Here is a 20143-nt window from a genome sequence, read left to right as displayed (position 1 = left end):
GAGACTTGTTGGTATAAAAGCTCCATCTCTCACTCACACTCCCATATCTCCTGTGTATTTTTTGGGGGGTGAGAGTGTGTGTTTGTGTGTGTGTTTTAAAGACAAGGAGTGTGTGTTGGTACCCTTGCAGTACAGAGGACTGATAACTGCCCAGGATGCATCAGCTGCTAGTGGTGACCTTAGTGCTGGTGGCACTCTGCTCTCTTGGGAGTGTGGATTCTTCAGCTTATGACAAGATAGTCAGCCACAGTCGCATACGGGCCAGGAAGGAAGGGTAAGGAGATGGGATATAGGGGATATGTTGAAGGGGGGGAGTAGAGAGGTGAGAAGATGTGTGAGGAGAGACAGAGCTGATATGCTAAATTTAAGGAATGCTGTGATTGTTCTTTGTCTGTAAGTGATTTTATGAACCATGATCAACCTGTGTTCATTTGTCTGCAGAACATTAATTTGCATGACTAGTAACAAGCAGACTGAGATGTGTCTGATTTTAGATTTGTGTTTGTTCAAAGGTGGTTTAAAATCACACAGAGAACTCGAACGTGATTTGAGAAGCAGGTCAGGAACATGGATGAAAATATGAAAATATTGATTTAATGGAAAAGTCTCTCACTTTTTAGTTTCTGAAATTCGCCGTTATAAGAAATTGTGATTAGACAAAATAAAACTTTAAACCAAAAGCTCCAGACACAGTGAAAGTATTCATTGTTAAGAAGCAGCAGCATGAATACATGATGTCTGTTTTTTACCTGCATGCACCCCTACCTGTGTCATACCTCCCCCCTCAACTCTGCCCATCTCACCATTCTCCTTTCCTCACCTTACCTGTCCATCCCTCCTCCCTCTTCTTCTTCCACCTTGTCTCACCTACCCTTCCTCCATAACCCTGCACCTTTTTTTTTTGTCACCCCTTCCTCACCTCCTCCCTTCTCTTGCAGACCCAATGTGTGCGCTCTGCAGCAGGTCCTGGGGACTCAAAAGAAGTACTTCAGCACATGCAGGAACTGGTACAAAGGCTCCATCTGCGGCAAGAAGGCGTAAGTCTTTCGCAGAAGATTAAATAGATCAAATTACTACATGTTTTTTTGTTTTTTTTTGTTTTTGTGCTTTAGAGAGTCCAAACTGCTTTGGTGTAAATCACTCCCAGCTTACACACTAACATCAGCTATTTGTAGAGTCTGTTTCTGCACTGACCTACTCACCTGGTCCCCTCTTTATAGTTCAAACAGCCAAGGTCAGCACTGTTTGGCCCCTCAGGGTCATTTCACCTCCAGTCACCTGAACATGTAGCTGAAACTTCCCAAAGATACAGACGTTTTTAATTAAAGACGTCTTTTTAAGGATTTTGAAATAAAGCAATGCCCACACTGCGGTATATCATTCCTGTTTTCCAGAATCAGAATCAGAATCAGAAATACTTTAATAATCCCATAAATAAATTATTATTTCATAGAACTTCAGCACAACACACAATGTGTGTTTCCTTTCCAACTGGATTTCACACTCCCAATTTCCCACATATGGAGTTTGTATACCATATACAGTATCCTTCTTTGTCCTCTTTGTCTAACCCCCTCCTCTCAAGTCTAGACATGCTTTGTATCCTGGGGGCCCGGGTCTTTTCTCTAGTCCTGTTGATGCTGATGAGTGATTGATGCCCCACTTTCCATCTGATACTTTTAAGATGCTCAGGAACAATTGTGTCTATATGCTTTTAATGTTTGTGTGCAGCTGGATTAGATAGAGGATATATTGCAGCTTTAGTACGGTGATGGGTTCTTCATTTGTTCTTCTAAGAAGACTTTAAGGTTGCTGGTTTAAGTGAAGACTTTTCTGTCCCACGGTGGGAGTGACAGCTGTTTCAGAACTTAGCGATAAAGTATAAAAAACTGTCTCGCTTTGGGTGAAAAAACGTCTTATATGTCTTATATATATAATATGGGGTTCCAGCAAAAGAGTAGAATTCATTTTCGGACTGCAGGACACGTGGTAGTAGTAAATGAGTAGATATTGAAGTAGAAATATGAAATGTAGCTGCTGATGTGTTGATGGAGTGTAAGGCTCGACTGGAGCTGAATGCAAAGCATAGTGAGAGATGGGGGAAAACCACACACTCTCCCTCACTTAGTTTCTAACATACACACATGCACATGCAAGAAAACACATTCCCACACACGCGTACACATTTTCTCCTGCAGCTGTAACACCCCCTGCTGTGATGAGCTTGGAAATAAAGAGATAAGACAATAGACAAAAGACTGATTGAGTCCAGAAGTGAGTGATTTTCTCCCAACCTGTTACAGCAGTGGCTCATACTGAGATTACATTACATGGAGACAAGATAATGTAACACGAGGGTGCATGGCAGGAAGGTAACGAGGGTTTCCAAAGTGGCAATTTTCATAGTTTTTTACTTCTGGACTGTTGAAGTACAATGAAGACACGTCTCCTTTTACCAATCCCATTAAATTAGTCATCTTTTCAGTCCCTCTGTGCCTAAAACAGGTTTAAAGAAGTGTATTTCAGTCCCTCTGTGCCTAAAACAGGTTTAAAGAAGTGTATTAAGTTAAAGATGTGATTGAACTAAGGAAGGTGAAAGCTTTGCCTCTGCCTGTGGTCACAGTGAGGACATTGTACAGCAGCAGTGAAGCAAATCCACCCAGCTATGGTTATGTCTGAGCTGGATTTGGTGTTGATGAGAGATTAGGGAAAGGGTGTTTGAGTCTACAGTGTGGCAGTTTCACTGCCAGCTGGTGTACGAACAAGTGAATGTTTAAACAAGCTTTGAGGGTGCAGCAGTGAGGAGGTAATACCTGGATCTTTAAGAAAGTGCCGTTCCGTGTTCTTTTAATTATCTGCTCTAAATGATATGCGGATTTCTAAATGACTTCATTTCCACAATGATCTCCTGAGGTGATGTTTGGAAGGTTCAGGTGGAAGCAATTTTCTTCAAAGTGGTGTGCTGTAGGTGATAGACACAAAACGCAGGGAGCCGAGGACAGGTGTTTAACACCCTGTTTATTTGTAGTTAAACCACAATAATGCCAGAGAAATCATAAAATCTTAATTTACAGTCCATTAAGACCATTCCTGTGTATTAAAAAAAAGAATTCAGGGAGCCACTGGCACTGAATCTACAAAACACTTTCACGTTGATTACGTAACAGAAAAAAACTGTAATGTTTTCATCTGATCCCAGTACAGTATATGTGTGTGTGTATGTGTATGTGTGTGTGTGTTCCTGCCATGTGTTTTCACATCTGCTCATCTGGAAGCCACATTGAGCTGGTTCATGCAGTGACACTGCCAAAGACTTAGTTGCAGCGTGTTGGCTAGTTCTGTCTCTGGTCTATACTACATCCATTATCCTGTCAGTGAGCAGCCAGACAGCAATGACTTCATACCAGCCAGCTGTGTGTGGATATTTAAGAATTAGAAAAATATTAATGTACATTAGAACAATTAGTGTCAAAGCAGAAAACGATTCACACTGTAAGCGACATAGAAAAATAGCTAATTCACAACACACACATTTCCAGTACACAAATAAAGAGGATTACAGAGCATTTGCCAAAACATGTGAGTCATTTTAGGGAGTTGAAGGGAGATGTGTGTGTGTGTGTGTGTTTGAAGTGGGCTATGGGAGTCATTTCTTCCTACATAATATATCACTACTGTTCTGAAAGGAAGGCAAACTGTTATTTGTTTTGGACGTGAGTCGTGTAGGGAAAGCACAGAGTTCATATAGAGGCAGTATTTCCACAGGGAAGCAGAAATCAGGAAGACTTTCAAACCTCTCTAGGCAAACCTCTTTAGCAAACACACTGAAGGGTCCAACTGGAACCTGGTTTAACCCCAATTCAACTCGTTCCAGCATTCAGGAACTTTGTGGCTGTTTCTCTGGTGGATCATTGTTTTGCTTCCAATGTTAACTCACTTTTTGTTTGTTTGCATCTTGGAAGACCTAAGTTAGCTTAGGATGAGTCCCAAATCAAATCTTTTGCTTTGATTACCGTCTGGTTCAATAAACCTTTATTTGAATTTTTTCCTCCATTAAACCAAAATTTGACAGAATATTGACTTGTGGGTCACTCTGTCAGTCTTCTCACACCTCATTCATAACATTGCAATAAAGTGCAACTTGAACATTCTGTAACTGACTGAGGAACATGCAGCTGTGCAGGTCCTCTCAGCTTCCTGCCAGGATGTTTCTACTTCTTTGAGCTGTTTCTTCCACCCCAACTACTAAATCTATTACATGGGCACAAGAAGTCAACTGTATATCAAGATTTTTTTTCTTTTTCTTGGAGACTACCTTGGGAATTAGATTAATGACTAAGAGAAAGCTGCCAGGGGCAGCAGACACCCCTGTCTGGTTTTCATGTTACCATGCCTACAGTATCTAGATGAATATAAAGCATATGCTGTAAAGCTCCGGTTTCCTTAGGAATGAGGTAGCTGTGAGTCTACATAATGTTTCTGACACTCTGCTGTTGGATCTGACTGGAATGTGACAGCCTGGAGAAATACTGCTTTACATATTTTATTCAGCAATCATTTTGAAGGGAGATAGAATAGTTTAAGAACGTTAGGCCAGGAGCTTGCTTACTGATCTGTTTTTAATTTACTGGGTTTATCCATGACATATTGGAAATGATGTTGGCTGCCTGTCTTGAAGAAAGTATCTTGTAACGTGCTAGTCTTTCTTTGAGTCTAGTCCAGCTTTGTGATTGGCCTGCTGGGTCTTTTTTTATTCTCTTTGACTTGCTTGCTTTTTAAAAAATATATATTTACTTACACTCTCACTTCTTTTGCTCTGACTGTCAAATGTGCTTTGCCTAATTATGGATTTGTTATTTGGTAAGTAAGATCACATTTTTGTGGAGCCTCGCTCTCCTGTCTCAAACATCTCCACCGTTAATGAGATGGTCATCATCCAGATCCAATCTGGCAAACTTGTTTTCTCAACTTGCATTACATACACATTCGCATCATCTATGTTTTATTTTTCTGCTTTTTGCTGTTGTAAAGACACCAAATTATTATAATGTACAAGTCTCTGACACCATACGAATTGTATTGTATGTGTACATTCTGTCATAAATCATTAATTTATGTTTTTCATGATCAGCTAATCTACTGTGTTTTTATGTGTGTGTGAAGCATGGTCCTTTATGAGTGCTGTCCTGGGTACATGAAGCTGGATGGCATGAAAGGATGTCCTGCAGGTAGGTGACTCTCACCACAGCCCCTATCTGCTCTGATATTGCAGTATTGTTCCTCGTACAGTAGGGGTGGACTCAAAATGTAGTTAATTGGTACTACAACACCATTCTGTTTCTTCAAGAATTTCTCTGCTTTCCCCTCTAGTGGCTCCTATTGACCATGTGTATGGTACACTGGGGCTCGTAAGCGCTACGACCACACAGCAATACGCTGACATGTCAAAGCTGAGAGAGGAAATTGAAGGCAAAGGCTCTTACACCATGTTTGCACCAAGCGATGAAGCCTGGAAGAGGCTGGATCCTGTAAGTAGACTGAAGGTTTAGAACTTTTTCTTTCTATAAATGAAAACAATAATTACTCACACACATGCCGCCCTTTAACTGATGTTTGATTTCTCCAGAGTGTACGGTCTGCACTGGAGAGCAACGTAAACATCGAGCTATTCAATGCTCTTCACTTCCACATGGTGAACCGCCGTCTTCTGACCAAAGACCTGAAGAACGACATGTCTCTTACTTCAATGTACAATGACCTGGGGCTCTACATCAACCACTACTCAAATGGGGTCAGTTTACGCATGTGATTGCATGAATGATTGAATTCTGTCTATAAAAGACTTCTGACCCCAGTGATGGTCTTTGCTTAATATAAATTTTCTTTTCTGTGAAGATCGTGACTGTGAACTGTGCCAGGATCATCCATGGTAACCAGGTGGCCACAAACGGTGTGGTGCATGTCATTGATCGGGTCATCAGTGCTGTTGGCAGCACCATCAAAGAAGTCCTGGATGTCAATGAGGACCTCTCCTCATTCGGTGTATGTATAATGCACTCTAATCTGATCTCTGGGTTATGAAGCTATCATTACGTTTGACTAATGTGCTTGATGTGGAATGATTGTAACTGTAATCAGCCCTTGAATATCGTCTCCTCTGCTTCTCTTTCTTTTGTGATTGGTGATTTCCTACATTTGTAATTCAAATGACGTAACGTCAAATATATGTAATTCTTCTTGTACCAGTTGGAAACTTAATGTTTGTAGCAAGATGTCTGATCCAGTTTAGTAAGAATCACTATGAGAAATGCTACATATGAGACACCCTGTCTTTCCCCCAGACTGTGGCGATGGCTTCTGGTATGATGGACAAGCTGGACCAGCCTGGCCACTACACTCTGTTTGCTCCTACTAATGAAGCCTTTGACAAACTGAGCCCAGGCTACCTGGAGAGTATCCTGGGAGACAAGGATGTTGTTAAAGGTACATTGTACACTACTAGCATACCATCCTTTGATTGATTTTAGTGTGCAGAGATGTAGAGCACTTACAGTAATGTTTAGCCATGCTGACTTAAAATAGGAGCGGTCTAGGATGGCAATGTGAGCTGGTGAGATGGTCAGTTCACCACTTTGTTCCAGACTGAAATATCTCAATAGCTGTTGAATAGAGTAGATTACATTTAGTAGAAACTGTAATGAGGATGAATCCCATTGACTTCCCTAGCTGCCATAGCCACACAAAGGTTTCACTTAGCCAGTGAAATATCTAAACATCAACTACATGGATTGGCACAAAACTTTCTGCAGACGTGCATGATTCTCTTCCTTGTGAAGCTGAGAAGTCACAGCTTCTATTCCCATCAGCCTCAGTCATACTTTTTGTTTGCTACTAACTAGCAAATGTTACCTTGCTCATGGTTAATGTTATACTTGCTTAGCATCAATGCGTTGCCATTGTCACTGTGAGCATTTTAGCAATGCTAACATTACTTTTTAGCTCAAAGAACCACTGTGTCCAAACAACAGCAACACACATCCACTAACATAGCTGTAGACTCTGGTTGGTGAAGAGTAGATACACACTCAAACGCAGAAGCATGTCCGCAAACCACATAATGGATGTAGGATCATGTCTCCACAGTGGCTTCTTATCTGCGTATTTGCTGAGTCACTGGGCTGCCAGGAATCTCGATTTGCATGAATCCAATTTGAGTGGTATCCTCTGGGAACACAATGTTAGATAAATTCTCTGGCATTTGGCAAACAGGCTTTGCTAACCAACCATGTTAGATAAACCTCCAAAGTAAAGATATGGAGCCCTGTGCCTTGTTTCTACAAGCTAAGGTTTGGGCCACAGAGTAAACTGGCCCACAGTGTGACACTGATTACATTTAAATTTTTGGAATGCTTTTTTATACTGTCATTATAATTCTTTTGTGGGCCAGTTTTGCTTGTTTAATTTGACAGTTGAACTCAGTCAGAGGTGTAATCCCATATGGTAATGTTGTAAATATTTATAAAAGAACTGAAAGAATAGTCATGTGTACATGTGCCTGTATATTGAGTAATGATTGCAATAGAAAATCTTGGATTGTATAACCAAATTACAAAAATAACTCCAGGGAACCCACAAAGTCGATAAAAGTGTCCAACCTAATCAACTTTTTCTTTTCCCCTCCCTTTATCTCTTGAACACTTCGACCCACCTTCTTAGCTTTGATGAACTACCACCTGTTGAACAGCGTCCAGTGTTCAGAGGCAATCATGGCAGGCACAGTGTATGAGACCGCAGAGGGCAGCACCATAGAGATCGGCTGTGATGGCGACAGTCTGACAGTCAACGGCATCAAGATGGTACTGAAGAAGGACATTGTCACCACCAATGGTGTCATCCACCTCATCGACCAGGTGCTCATTCCTGACTCAGGTAGACACATCTTGCGTTTTAATCTTTGTAACGTGTCCCCCAGAATATACGAACATTAATACAAATGATTTGACTAAATCGTTTGTCAGCATATCTCATTTATGTGGTTCATATCAGCTAAGGAAGCAAAGGATCTGTTGGGAGAGTCCCAGAGAACTTTCAACGACATGGTGTCCGAACTGGGCTTAGCTGCTGCCATGGGTCCAAAGACAGAGTACACACTCCTTGCTCCTGTCAACGGTGCCTTCACTAGTGAGTTGATCTTAAAACAAGTTCTTGTGGGACTTGACTTGATTTAGAAAATGTTGTTTAAGCATATGCAGAAGAAGTCATTTTAGACTTTGTGTTTGTGTTTGTCAGACGAAGTGATGAAAACAGACCAGAGCCTACTGAGGTACATTTTGGAAAACCACATCTTGAAGCTGAAAATTACACTGAGTGAGCTCTACAATGGTCAGACGCTGGAAACACTGGCTGGCAAACTGCTCAGAGTCTTCATTTACCGCACTGTGAGAATAAAGTGTTTGTTTGTGTGTGTATTTTTGTTGCATCAGAGACTCAAACAGAGAGTCAGGAAGGGAAAAGAGATAAACGCAAAGTGATAGAAAGATAATGAAGAGTGCCGGCTTCCATGGTGGAAATCTGAAAGCCATTAGTGGGGCCCCCAACCAATTGTTAACATGGTTTTGTAGTCTTTCAACTGTAAACAAATCCAATAAAACAGCTAATTAGTCCAGCTCTTGGCAGATGAAGTGTGTTTCTGCTCTAGTCCTTGAGATATTAGAAACAGCTGCTTTAATTTCCACACAGAAATTCTCCCGTTTGATTGATTGCAATCAAACGGGAGAGAGTGACAGTATCCCTCCCAAGAGCTCAATAGTTTCCAGATTTGTATAGTGACTTTCAGACCTGTAACCATGCTCTCTCAATGTTCTTCCTTTGTTAGGCTGTGTGCATAGAAAATGCATGCATGCTGCGTGGCAGTAAAGAGGGAAGCAATGGCGCGCTCCATGTTATGAGCTCCCTCATCAAACCTGCAGAGAAAACAATGTATGAGTCGCTGGTTGCTGACGGACGGTTCAAGTAAGAATGACTTATTATTTTATGTTTTATATATTTATTATTTTTGCTGTATACTTTGCTATATCCACCTCACAATGGAGATTCATTACATCACATAAGTTTTGAGCAAGATTTAAGTACAATAAAAGGGTAATATGAGGAAAGGAATAACATTACTGTCTTCACATTCAAATAAAATGTTATGCCTGGCCACAAACCAGCGATCAGAATCAAATTCAAACAGTTTATTTTAGCCACGAAGGAGATGTGTGGTTTCCAGAAGGTGCAGGTGCAGAGATGAGTCAGAGGATTTTCCTGAAGCACAAGGAGCTCAAGGTTACACACGATTCACAGCACAGATTCTCAAAGTTGGCTGTAGCATTGTTAAAACAAGGGAGACTGAACATCCGACAGAGTACCAGAGGTTGAGCCGCTCTTTTTATACAGAGGTTGATTTGATGATGAGACACAGCTGGCGAGGTGATCAGGCACGGGAGAGGGAGACTGGAAGCCATGCCCAGCAACACACACACAAACACAACAGATAGAGGCAGGCACACATGGTAAAGGGACACAAATGAAAACACTTGGAAGGAACGAGGCAAACATCCTCTCTGTCACAGACCTTGCACATTTCACACTTTCTGCATCTAAAACAGATATCGGCGTCAGTAGAGGCTGATGATGAATAACTGGGAAAGCAGATGTGTGACTCAACGGGACCACACAAGACTGCCATAAATCCCAGCCTGAATTCCATCATATCACAATGTCAAAAGTACAATCCTCCTGTCTAAAATGAGCAACACATGACTGCTTTTTGGTCCAAATGTGACATGTAATCTGTAGTCTGAAATGATACTTCACCCTGATGAAAAACTGCAATTGACATCAAAAAGTTTGAAAAAAGTCTGCTACCTCCAACAGAGCCAGGGAACCCTTTATGTCTTGTCACTGAACATTATGTCATCGCGTCCATAAACAAAAGTGTACAACTCAACCTGCACATTGCTCTTAAGTAGGCTTCATTTCAATGCATAGTTTATTGTGTGCACTTTTTAATTTCCTTTCTTTCACTTTACTTTTAAACGTAGGATTTTCCTGTCACTGATGGAGATTGCAGGACTGACTGACCTGCTGAAGCAGGAAGGCTCCTACACCATGTTTGCACCAACTGATGAAGCCTTTGATGGCCTCACTAAAGAGGACTTTGAACTGCTTAAAGGTGCACTGAATCTCTTCATGCAGCATATAAAGTTATATAATGCAGTGAGGAGGAGAGAAAAGATAGGTGTTGCATACAGTGTGAAAATCACGTTTTTTGTTGTCACGGACAGGTGATCTGAATGCTTTGAGGACGATTCTGCTGTACCACTTCAGTAATGGCATCTTCATCAATGGAGGATTAGAGGGAGGCGTTACCAATCTGCTCAAAACCCTTCAGGGCAACAATCTGCAAGTCATGTCTGTATGTACAATCAGCCATCATTTGAGTGTGTGTTTGTGTCCTCAGAATCAGAGAAAGAATTCCTTAGTTCCTGAATCTTTCTACTATTTGTGCACCAACTCATGCATCAGCACATAAAATTCAACAATTGAAGAACATTGTACTTGTGCAACAATGATTACATCGCATGAACTAATTTGCCTGTCAGCTAGATTTGTTTTGTCTGAAAAAAGACTTTCTGACAAATGTAGGAATCACCAATCACAACAGAAAAAGAAGCAGAGGAGACGATATTCAAGGGCTGATTTACTTTAAAAAGAAATTTGATTTATGTAACCAAATTAAATAACCAAATAAATACCTAAACATTAACACTTTTTTCCCCTTTTCTCAGAGCCTCCATTGTGAGACTTAAGACCAACCTTTCACCACATTCTCATTAAAAACAATAGTGTCAAATAGCCAGCGTTATTCTATTACTTCAAAGCATGATATCTCTGGAGAAAGGCCAGAAGTAATAAAACCTGGCTTCCCGTCATTTCCATCAACGCCCACTCTTGGAATTCACCCACCACTCCCCAGTCAGCCATTCTGAGGCCATCCACCTGTCTTGCTTTGCTCTCATTCGCTTTATCATCATTTCACCCATTACCTCAAATTTGGACATGCCTCTGTGTTCTAGTGTAATATCAGGTTATCAGCCAAGGCCTGCATGGCTTCCTTAATGGACACAGCTTGTTTGGCATAACTCACCAACATGTGAGTAAGTGATACAGGGGACAGTGATTCATGAAACGTGTGTTATAGGTTTTAAAAGCTGGAGATGAATTCTATGGCTCAGTTTAGAAGGTGAGTGGGTGAGAAAGGAAACAGAGGTGGTAGAGAAACCTATCACTTACTTAACTTAGCATGTCCACCTGCAGTCACCTCCACAGAGACAATCAAATTGCAGGAAATTAATCATGAATGGAATTCCCAGATTAGACTTCCAATGCAGAGGCCTGGGATTCCCATAAGTATCACCTTACCTCAAAACCTCTGATATTTTTTAAAGGTGTTAAAGTGTCAGTGTCTTACACAATAAATGTCTCTGTAGGGTTTTTTTAGGCAGTAGCTGACGCACAAAATAAGAACATGTATATAACATGTAATAAATATGCATGTGCTGTTTTTGTTTGTTTTCTTCAGGTAAACAACTCTATCCATGTTAACTCTGTGGATGTGCCAGACAGTGACCTGATGGCAACAAATGGTGTGATCCATGTGGTGAAGAACATCCTCTATCCCGCAGGTGAGAAGACCCTAAGTTATTATACATTCATTCTTCTATGTGCAGTGTGCACTGGGATGCATTATGCTCTTCTGATGATGTATATTACTTACAGACCTTCCTGTGGGCCGCCAGGACCTCCTGGTCCTCCTGAAGAAACTGATTAGGTACATCCAGATAAAGGTAAAGGAAGACTAAGAGTATGCATACATTAAAGAGACCTTTTATATCATTTTGTTTATCTTATGCCTTCTATTCTGTTATGCTTTCTGTTCTTTAGTTTGTTTCTGGATATTCTTATGCTGAGATCCCGCTGACTTTCCTCAGTAAGTATCATTAGTGCCACTATTACTGCATCTGTGTCAACTTAAAACTACTTCTTATTTCTGTGCTTCTGGCAGCTGTGGCTCAGGTAGTATAGTTATCTAGTATGGCTGTGCTGTCATGCTGTGCTGTGTATGCTTTGGATATGAGTGTATGAATGTGTGTGTGTGAATGGGTGATTGTGACAAATGTACAAAAGTACTTTGAGTGGTCGGGATACCAGAAAAGCACGTTTTCACAGTCACCATTTCCCGCTTACTTCACAGAGAGGATCATTACGACCACACATTACATCGAAACAGGTAAGACAAATTTTGAATCTGTCTTGGTCATATATATTTAATATTAGTGGTGATTATAAAACTCATGATTGCCTTTGAAAGTAATTCATGTTCTATGTTCAAATATAAGCATCTGTTCTTCAAGTGAAATCCAGCCTGCAGTGATGTGCATATTTCATGCATGTCATTCTTCCATGCATGGTTCTCTCCTTTGTTCCTCTGATTATCCACTCTTACTCTATCCTCTAGCCCCTCTATTGCTAAAGTCCACTTGAACCTTTTGGCATATTGAATCAGCTTTTTTAGGGATGAGGTAATTAGGCTGTCAGAGGACTCTTGGATGTTGTTCACTCAGTTGGGCTGAGTCCAGTGTACTTGCATGCCTTGATGTATTGGGTAACATAGGGGAGATAAAGTCGGGCTCTTCAAAGGTAATTAGGCATATTACGTGGACTATAGAGCTAAAGGTCTGGACCTCCAGAGGATTTCATTTTTAGGGGTTACAATGTTATGCCAGAAATGTGTGGAAATTCAGATGTTATCCTGGATAAAGCTTTTGAAATGTCTATTTACATGTCCGAGGCCCTCTGTTTTTAATCAAACAAGTTTAAAGGCCAAAAGGGACAGAAAGGGGGAGGCAATAATGATACAGAAGGTAGCTGCAGGTTTTTAAATTCAAATGACACTGGCATTGACACATATTAATGACAAACTGTGCTTGTAAAACTATGGGTTAGAATATACACTCTCACTTCTTACACATACATGCACATACACGTCACATTACTATATTATCCTCACCATAATCCATCATCCAGGTCTTGCACAGCATATCCTTGTAATAGTAAATTCTCACGAAGCAGAGCAGCCACAGTTTTAAGCATGAATTACCAAAATCTCTTAATGACTTTCTTTGACATAAATCTGGCTCTGATTACCAGACTAGGCTTCGTATCAAGAGACCTCAGGCCAAAGATCTGATACAAATATCCATCTGCCAGCTTTCATCTCTTTATAGTACATATAAATACTGTCACATTAAAATAGAATCTGTGCTCAGAAGCAGAATACATAAAAGAGAGAATGTCCCTGGCTGAAGTATCCGCTGAAGCTGATTCAAAAGAAATTTTGTCGGCTTTTTTCTATCTGGTTCCAGAGAAAATGTGTTAAAGAGTTATGGAACATGTCACATTTTCTCCTTTTGTGTCATTTTCAGATCAGTAGAGAAAATAATTTCAATACCAAAACTTGTAAATATTTTATGAATATGTCTGTAATTTGATGTTTCAAATTCAACAAATAGCAGAGAAAATGAATGTGTCTATTGAGAGCAGCTCACTGGATCATGGAGCAGTACTTATTAAAGCCTTTATTTTTTCATTAATGTAATCTAATACGCTTCATCTATCAGCCACTGTTTGTTCTGCATTCTTTGATAACCTCACATAATGTCCCTCCAGCCTCCTTCTTTATTCATAATAGAGAGAATGTGGGGGTGTTCTTAATGGAAACTCATGTTATATCTCGCCTCTCTACAGTCCCTGATGTATCGGTCGTCCATGAGCCAATCATCACCAAGGTAACAAGAGTCATTGAGACAGAGCCAAGAGTAACTGAGTTGGTCATCCAGGGGGAGCCGGTGATCACCAAGGTGACCAGGGTCATCGACGTAGAGCCTTCCACCACAAAAGTGACCAGGGTCATTGCGGGGGATCCTTCCATCACAAAAGTGACCAGGGTCATTGCGGGGGATCCTTCCACCACAAAAGTGACCAGGGTCATTGCGGGGGATCCTTCCACCACAAAAGTGACCAGGGTCATTGCGGGGGATCCTTCCATCACAAAAGTAACCAGGCTCATTGAGGGACAGCCTACTATTACCAAGGTTACAAGAGTTATTGAAGGTAAGCTATTGAACATTTCAAGTACAAATTTGGATTGCAAATGATAACTTATGAGATAAAGTCTGGAATGAGACGACATATCGACAGAGATAGATCTGAATGTAACCTGATGCAACACATTTTAATTATTGCAGGTGGAGCTCTCGGTGGAGATGATGACACAGGTTAGTTTCTCTGAACCCTTGGAGAGCGTGATAGTGTTGATCTAAGGACTTTCATGCATTTTCTAACAGCTCTTCTAACAAACGCATCCACGGTCCATCATCATCTAATGTGAATTTCATTTCATATTACATTAACATGTTTCCTTGGTGATTGTCAGTTAAGTCATGGTGTGCACCATTTTAGCGTTCAGGGCGACTTTTAGTTTTATTATTTATCATTTATTGATGATTTTTTAGATTGTTGTATTAAGAAATCAAACCAGTTTTTCATACCTACTCTTAAACAATCGTCATGATAGTGACTCGCATAGTGACTGTTTTGGCTACTGCTGTTGATTTCCAGCTATATCTTTAAGGCTAGCAGTTTGGCTTATCACTGGTGGTTCAAAGATAAACTAAAAACCCAGATGGATTACATCCTGTGCTACTGTGTTTGGTGTAAGCCAGAGTTTCTGTTGCTGCTTGATCTGTCTTTTCTGTTCCTTGACATCTTGATCAGCGTTCAGTATTGGCTTGTAGAACTAAGCATCTACATCTGACATGATTAAAACAACACAAGAAATCCACTACAGTACACCAAACTGACACATATGTAAAGCTGTACATTTAGGATTACTGTATTCCAAGTATGTTTCAAGTGAGAGTACAATCAATTAGGACAGAACGTAACACCTAACATTTGAAATCATTGTGGACATAAAGACATGGTTATACTTAATGCTCTGTTTTCTTATTCAGAACAATCCTACATATCTATATTTTCATCGTTGTCAGAGTCATGAATTAGTGACAGCAAAACAGCCAATGAAGCTAACAATATTGTTGCTTCCTTGCTGCTGTAATGTTCCTCTGCTGCTGTAATGGACAGCCAGATATGTTTTACACGGAGAAAACACTGTTGAATATTCTGTTGTGTAGGATTGTACAGTATATGAAATATTTTGGCCAGCCACCATCCAGATCTTCTCAAGCTCATTCTGGTTTACAATGTTGTATGGGCTCAGTAATGATGCTATGAAGGGAGGAGGATGATTTTACATCCACTGGTCAGGCACACATAGCTACATGAAGAAAAAGTGAGCTTCTGCTTCCTATGGTGTGCCATGATTTAAATGTGTGCCCATCTCATCACTTGTCCATCTGATCTCCTCTCAGTGTTCTTGTCTCTCAGACAGGAATCCCATTATTACTTACTCTCTGCCTAATACATCTGTGATGTGTCTGTGTGAGCAGTGTCTAAACTATATATATATATTTACATTGTTGGGTGGTATAACTGTTTCCCTGGTGCCTTGCAGCTTAGTTTGTTGGCTAAGAAAAAGAATTTGCTCTCTTTTTCGGAGCCACCTGCACACCTCTACTTCACACCCTGTTTATTTGTGTGCAAGTGTGTGTTGTGTTCATAAATACTGCACATCTGTGCTTGATTTTGTGTCAGCGGTGGCGGAGGAGGTGTTTTACCGGGTGTATGTACCTGTCAGTCTGTCTGTCTGTCAGTCAGTACAGTTGCTAAGTCGTTAAATGACTTTCAACACCCTTCTCCGCTGCCCGTCTGAAGGTGGATCCAGATACAGCTCAGCGAACGAACCGTTTGTCATTGAGGGTAGGGATTCCATATGCAAACTCTTCATTTCAACTCTTCTTTTATATGTTTGTGTCCTTTCCACCTTGAAATAATTATTCTTACAATCTGTCTTTACTTAAGCAAGATAAATGGTTACTTCACGGTGGAAACGAGAATGTGATGCATTTTTAAAACTGATGTAACCTCATAGATGATTTTGTATGCGAGGCACAAATTGTTCTCCATTTTGGATCTAATGGTTTTGTTTTGAATGTTCAGGCCCAGACTTTTCTAAGATCACCACCATCCACAGCAACCCAAACCTGATCGATGAGGAATCAGAGAGAATTACCAAAATCATTAAAGGTGAATGCTCATAACTGCAGATCTGTGTAGTCCCTTGATTTGTGTGCCCAAATGCAGTGATAACTGTGTGTCTCTTCATTTTGCAGAGGGAGGTAGATTTGCTGCAGCAAGGAAAGCTCCAGGTAAGAGCATAGTTAGTTGATGAAGCGATCATCTAGTGTTGTGGTACTTGTAATTGGTCTTGATCTTGAGACCGATCCACTTTTTAAAAAAACGTCTGGGCCTCAGACAAAGAGGACTCTGGCTTTTAGTTCAAAAACAATCAAGACAACAACTGTGGGTGCGTCACTTAATTGCTGTGCATTGATTTATTTGTTACCTGTCTGGAAGGACACCTCAGCCCAATCTCCTGAAATATGAGTAAAGTTTCCGAAACTGCAAAGAATTAATCTGCAAAACAGCATCCAAAAGAACACACAGCAATTCATAAATACTTTAAGACTTCAAGAGTCACCAAGAAGCCTAATGAGGTGACTCAATGTAACAACCATGCTTCACCCAAAGGGTTTTTGTGATTATTAGCTACCTAAGTATGCTAAATACTGTCTGGTCTTTCGGTTTAGTTGGTCTTGACTACAACACTGCATTCGTCAACACCAATGTTAGATCAAACTTGCCAAAACTACATAATGATTACTGGAAAATGCACTCAATCAAAGAAGTCAGCTATCAAACCTTTCCTTTCGCTCTTTCAATATTTTTCCCTTCCATTATCTACCTTTAAGAGCTTCCACCTATTCTTCACGTCTTGTATCTTTCCCCTCTGACCCCTTTATTTTCTTTGTCTTTGTATTCAGTTACACCTTCATTTCCTCTGTTAAACTCATTTTCTTTTACAGCTGGAATGAGGAGGAGACCAAGGCTGGTCAGGCGTCACCATAAGCCAAGGGAGTGAATCAAAGAGGGAGGCAACATCTTCGGGCTCACCGCAGAGACTGAATGCCTCTCCGGTGCTGCTGGTCGAGCGCTGGAGGATTGACAAACTGTGGACCAATAGGGAAAGATAGAATCAATCTAAATATTTCTTTGTACAAACCCCCAATAAGAATAATTGTTTACTACATCATCTGGACGATACTGTATGTGATAGGCATGATGTTCAATAGCAATGCAATGAGATTTAAATACCCTTCGGTGTGAAAGGGAAACATGAACTTTTGCCGCGGGGTAGATAGTGTTTCTACCACTGAGAGAGATTTTTTTTTAACATATGCTTTTTTTAATTAATCATGTCTTTTTGTGAACAGATGGCTTGGGAAGATTTTTGTATGCTTTTATGGTGCTCGCATTCAGTATGATGAATGCATTTCAACAAATACAGTGTCAAATAGTGTTTTGCTACCATTAGATGCTGTACTGTACCTCTGTAAATTATCACATGGTAATTAAAAAATACAATGGATTTTTATACAGTTTCCAGTCATTCCTTTAAGTTTATATGGCTTCTTTTTTTACTCATAAAACAAAATGTTTCATGCTGTTGAATTTTGAATCTTGACTTGTGTATGTCCTTGTACAATCAGGCTTCACATTCATAATGTTGTTTTGACTTAAAAGCAGTGGCAAATGCATGAATAAAATGTGTATAGTGACTTCAGAAAAATGATATACCTTTATTTGCTTTTCATGCCTTCTGCCATCTTCTGCCCACACAATACAAAAAAAAACAAAACACAAATACTACAAAATATCAGTACATAAATATGACATAAACTTTCTATAACATGTCCAAATTAATCAATTTGTAATACAAGACAAATAGCATACAACAGTGGGAAATTAGTTCTAAAATTTGCATCATGTTGTAAGCCACATTTCTATGAACTAAAGTTATTTCCATATCCATCCTAAACCAAAGCTTAAAACAGATCATAATAGTCCACAACTTCTTTAGGGTTTTTTTTGATTTTGTGGTCTTACAAATTAGGGTCCATTAAATGAGGGCCTGGGGCAAGATCTAAATCATATCATGATGAGCTGTAGATCTGTTTTTTTCCATCTCCTGATCAAAGGGTGAATGGGTCCTTAGAAGAAAACGAACATGACTGTGAGCTAAAAATTATGAAATAGTTCTCGATGTGCAATGTAGCTCTGTTGCAACATCATTAAAATTATCTGTAGCAGCTTGTTCAGGGGAGTAGAGGGGAGTAGAAGTTTACCGAAGTACTGCAGGCATTTCACCACAAAGTGTGGGAGTGGGTCATGATAGTATGTTAGCTGAGGTGTGTTCATGCGGCATAGGTGCATAGAAGCTTGCCTGATGAAGTTGCAGCCCTGAACCACAGGCTTAAATTTATATAGCTAATTAGTTTTGACAATGGCACAACTGTATGTTGTACACCAGAAGCACACGTCCAAGAATTTGGAAGTGAAGAGATACAACTGTGTCTCATTTCCATTTCCATTTCAACAATTTTTAGCTTTGATTCTTTGTCAATGAAAGATGAAAGATGTAGATAATAATAAATAATGATATATCAATCAATAACACACAGCATTATCCCATTTTTTAACCAAACATTAGACTTAAACCTTTACCACACCTCTTGCAAGGCTGGATTTCTACAGTTTAACTTCTGCAGAATTGATGTAGATAATAATCATCATACAGACGAGTATCTATTCAATTCAATTTTATTTTATTTATATAGTGGCATATCATAACAAAATTGATCTCATGACACTTTTCATACAGAGCAGGTCTAGACTGTACTCTTTATAATATATATATTTACAGAGACCAACAGTTCTACCATGAGCCGAGATGCAGAGCAGAAGCACAGAAACATCCAGGGAAGAAGTTTAGTTAGTACCATGCATTATTGAGACATGTATGTTTACAGATGGTGGAGCTGATGGGTAGACAGAGAGAGAGAGAGAGAGAGACAGAGAGACCAGAGAGAGCAGATGCATGACAAGTGATTAAATTGGGTACAGCGAAATAAATTGAAATGATATAATCTCTCATAATCATGTAGAATGAGGACACACCTGACACACATTATGTGCGTTCTCCAACAGAAAAAATAATGTGACAATAATAAAACATGATATTTCACAATTTCTCTGTCTCAAATGAAACACGTTTTCATATAGGGTTAACGCTGTGTTTTATTCTTGTGTATTTTGTCAAGCACTGTAACCTTGTTTAGAATTGCTATACAAATAAGTTACATTATTGTTTGTTGTGAAAATGCTAAATCGCTTTAGGACACAACTCACTACAATGTTGGGTTGATAATTTGATCCAGAATCAGGCAGTAGTATTACTACAGTCAGTCAGCCCTGATTCCAGAAGCTCCAGCAATAGCCAGCAACTCCAGGTTTCTACACTGGTTGCCTGGCAACTGTTCAAGCCGAGGAGCTATTATATCATAGTGTGTAATGAGTCAAAAACCACCTGGTTGACAGCCCAATTTAAGCCAAGGGCTGACAACCGTATCAGAAATAATATAACTAAACAGGGTTAGTCTTTATCTGATGCTCCAGAAACAACCCAGCATGTTTTTAATAATACAACATCACATGAGCTGTGGTCCTAATACTAATTAGGAGCCAAGTGTTGAATGCAGGCCTCCGATGAATATACTGTGAGGTTGACAGAAGAGCCCCATTGTTTCTCTCGCCATGAGTAATTGAAAAAATGTTTGGATGAACATCACAAAATATTCATTCAAAGATCATGGATAGTTTTGGATTTTCACGTGTTCCAGAAACTACGGTTGGCCGTTTGAACTCAAAGTCCTCTATAGATTATGCCATCGTAATACAGGCAGGAATGATGCCATGCTCACTTGCCAGGCCAGCCCATAGAAATATGTCCTCATAATTA

The 20143-nt window shown here is 40.0% G+C and overlaps 1 protein-coding gene across 3 annotated transcripts; it reads left to right on the top strand.

Moving 5' to 3' along the window:
* The first annotated feature begins 7 nt into the window (after positions 1 to 7).
* LOC104936459 (periostin) lies at positions 8 to 17914 on the top strand. Of its 3 annotated transcripts, XM_027273818.1 has the most exons (24): positions 8 to 274; positions 939 to 1037; positions 5164 to 5228; positions 5371 to 5528; positions 5627 to 5791; positions 5896 to 6042; positions 6342 to 6483; positions 7717 to 7929; positions 8047 to 8181; positions 8290 to 8438; positions 8876 to 9012; positions 10086 to 10216; positions 10329 to 10459; positions 11627 to 11729; positions 11824 to 11891; positions 11989 to 12034; positions 12299 to 12334; positions 13852 to 14051; positions 14091 to 14217; positions 14352 to 14381; positions 15940 to 15984; positions 16225 to 16311; positions 16398 to 16433; positions 17151 to 17914. In XM_027273818.1, the coding sequence occupies exons 1-24, from the start codon at positions 156 to 158 to the stop codon at positions 17204 to 17206; spliced, it is 2625 nt and encodes an 874-aa protein (XP_027129619.1). In that variant the 5' UTR covers positions 8 to 155; the 3' UTR covers positions 17207 to 17914. The 3 variants fall into 3 exon arrangements, with proteins under 3 accessions (XP_027129619.1, XP_019131317.2, XP_027129620.1); XM_019275772.2 differs by having other exon boundaries at positions 9 to 274; positions 13852 to 14217; XM_027273819.1 differs by lacking the exon at positions 15940 to 15984 and having other exon boundaries at positions 10 to 274; positions 13852 to 14217.
* The last annotated feature ends 2229 nt before the right edge of the window (positions 17915 to 20143 follow it).

Source organism: Larimichthys crocea, chromosome XXII, assembly GCF_000972845.2.
Source record: "Larimichthys crocea isolate SSNF chromosome XXII, L_crocea_2.0, whole genome shotgun sequence".
Taxonomy (NCBI): Eukaryota; Metazoa; Chordata; class Actinopteri; family Sciaenidae; genus Larimichthys; species Larimichthys crocea.
Note: the sequence above shows the minus strand (reverse complement) of the source record. Positions and strands in the feature narration are given on the sequence as shown.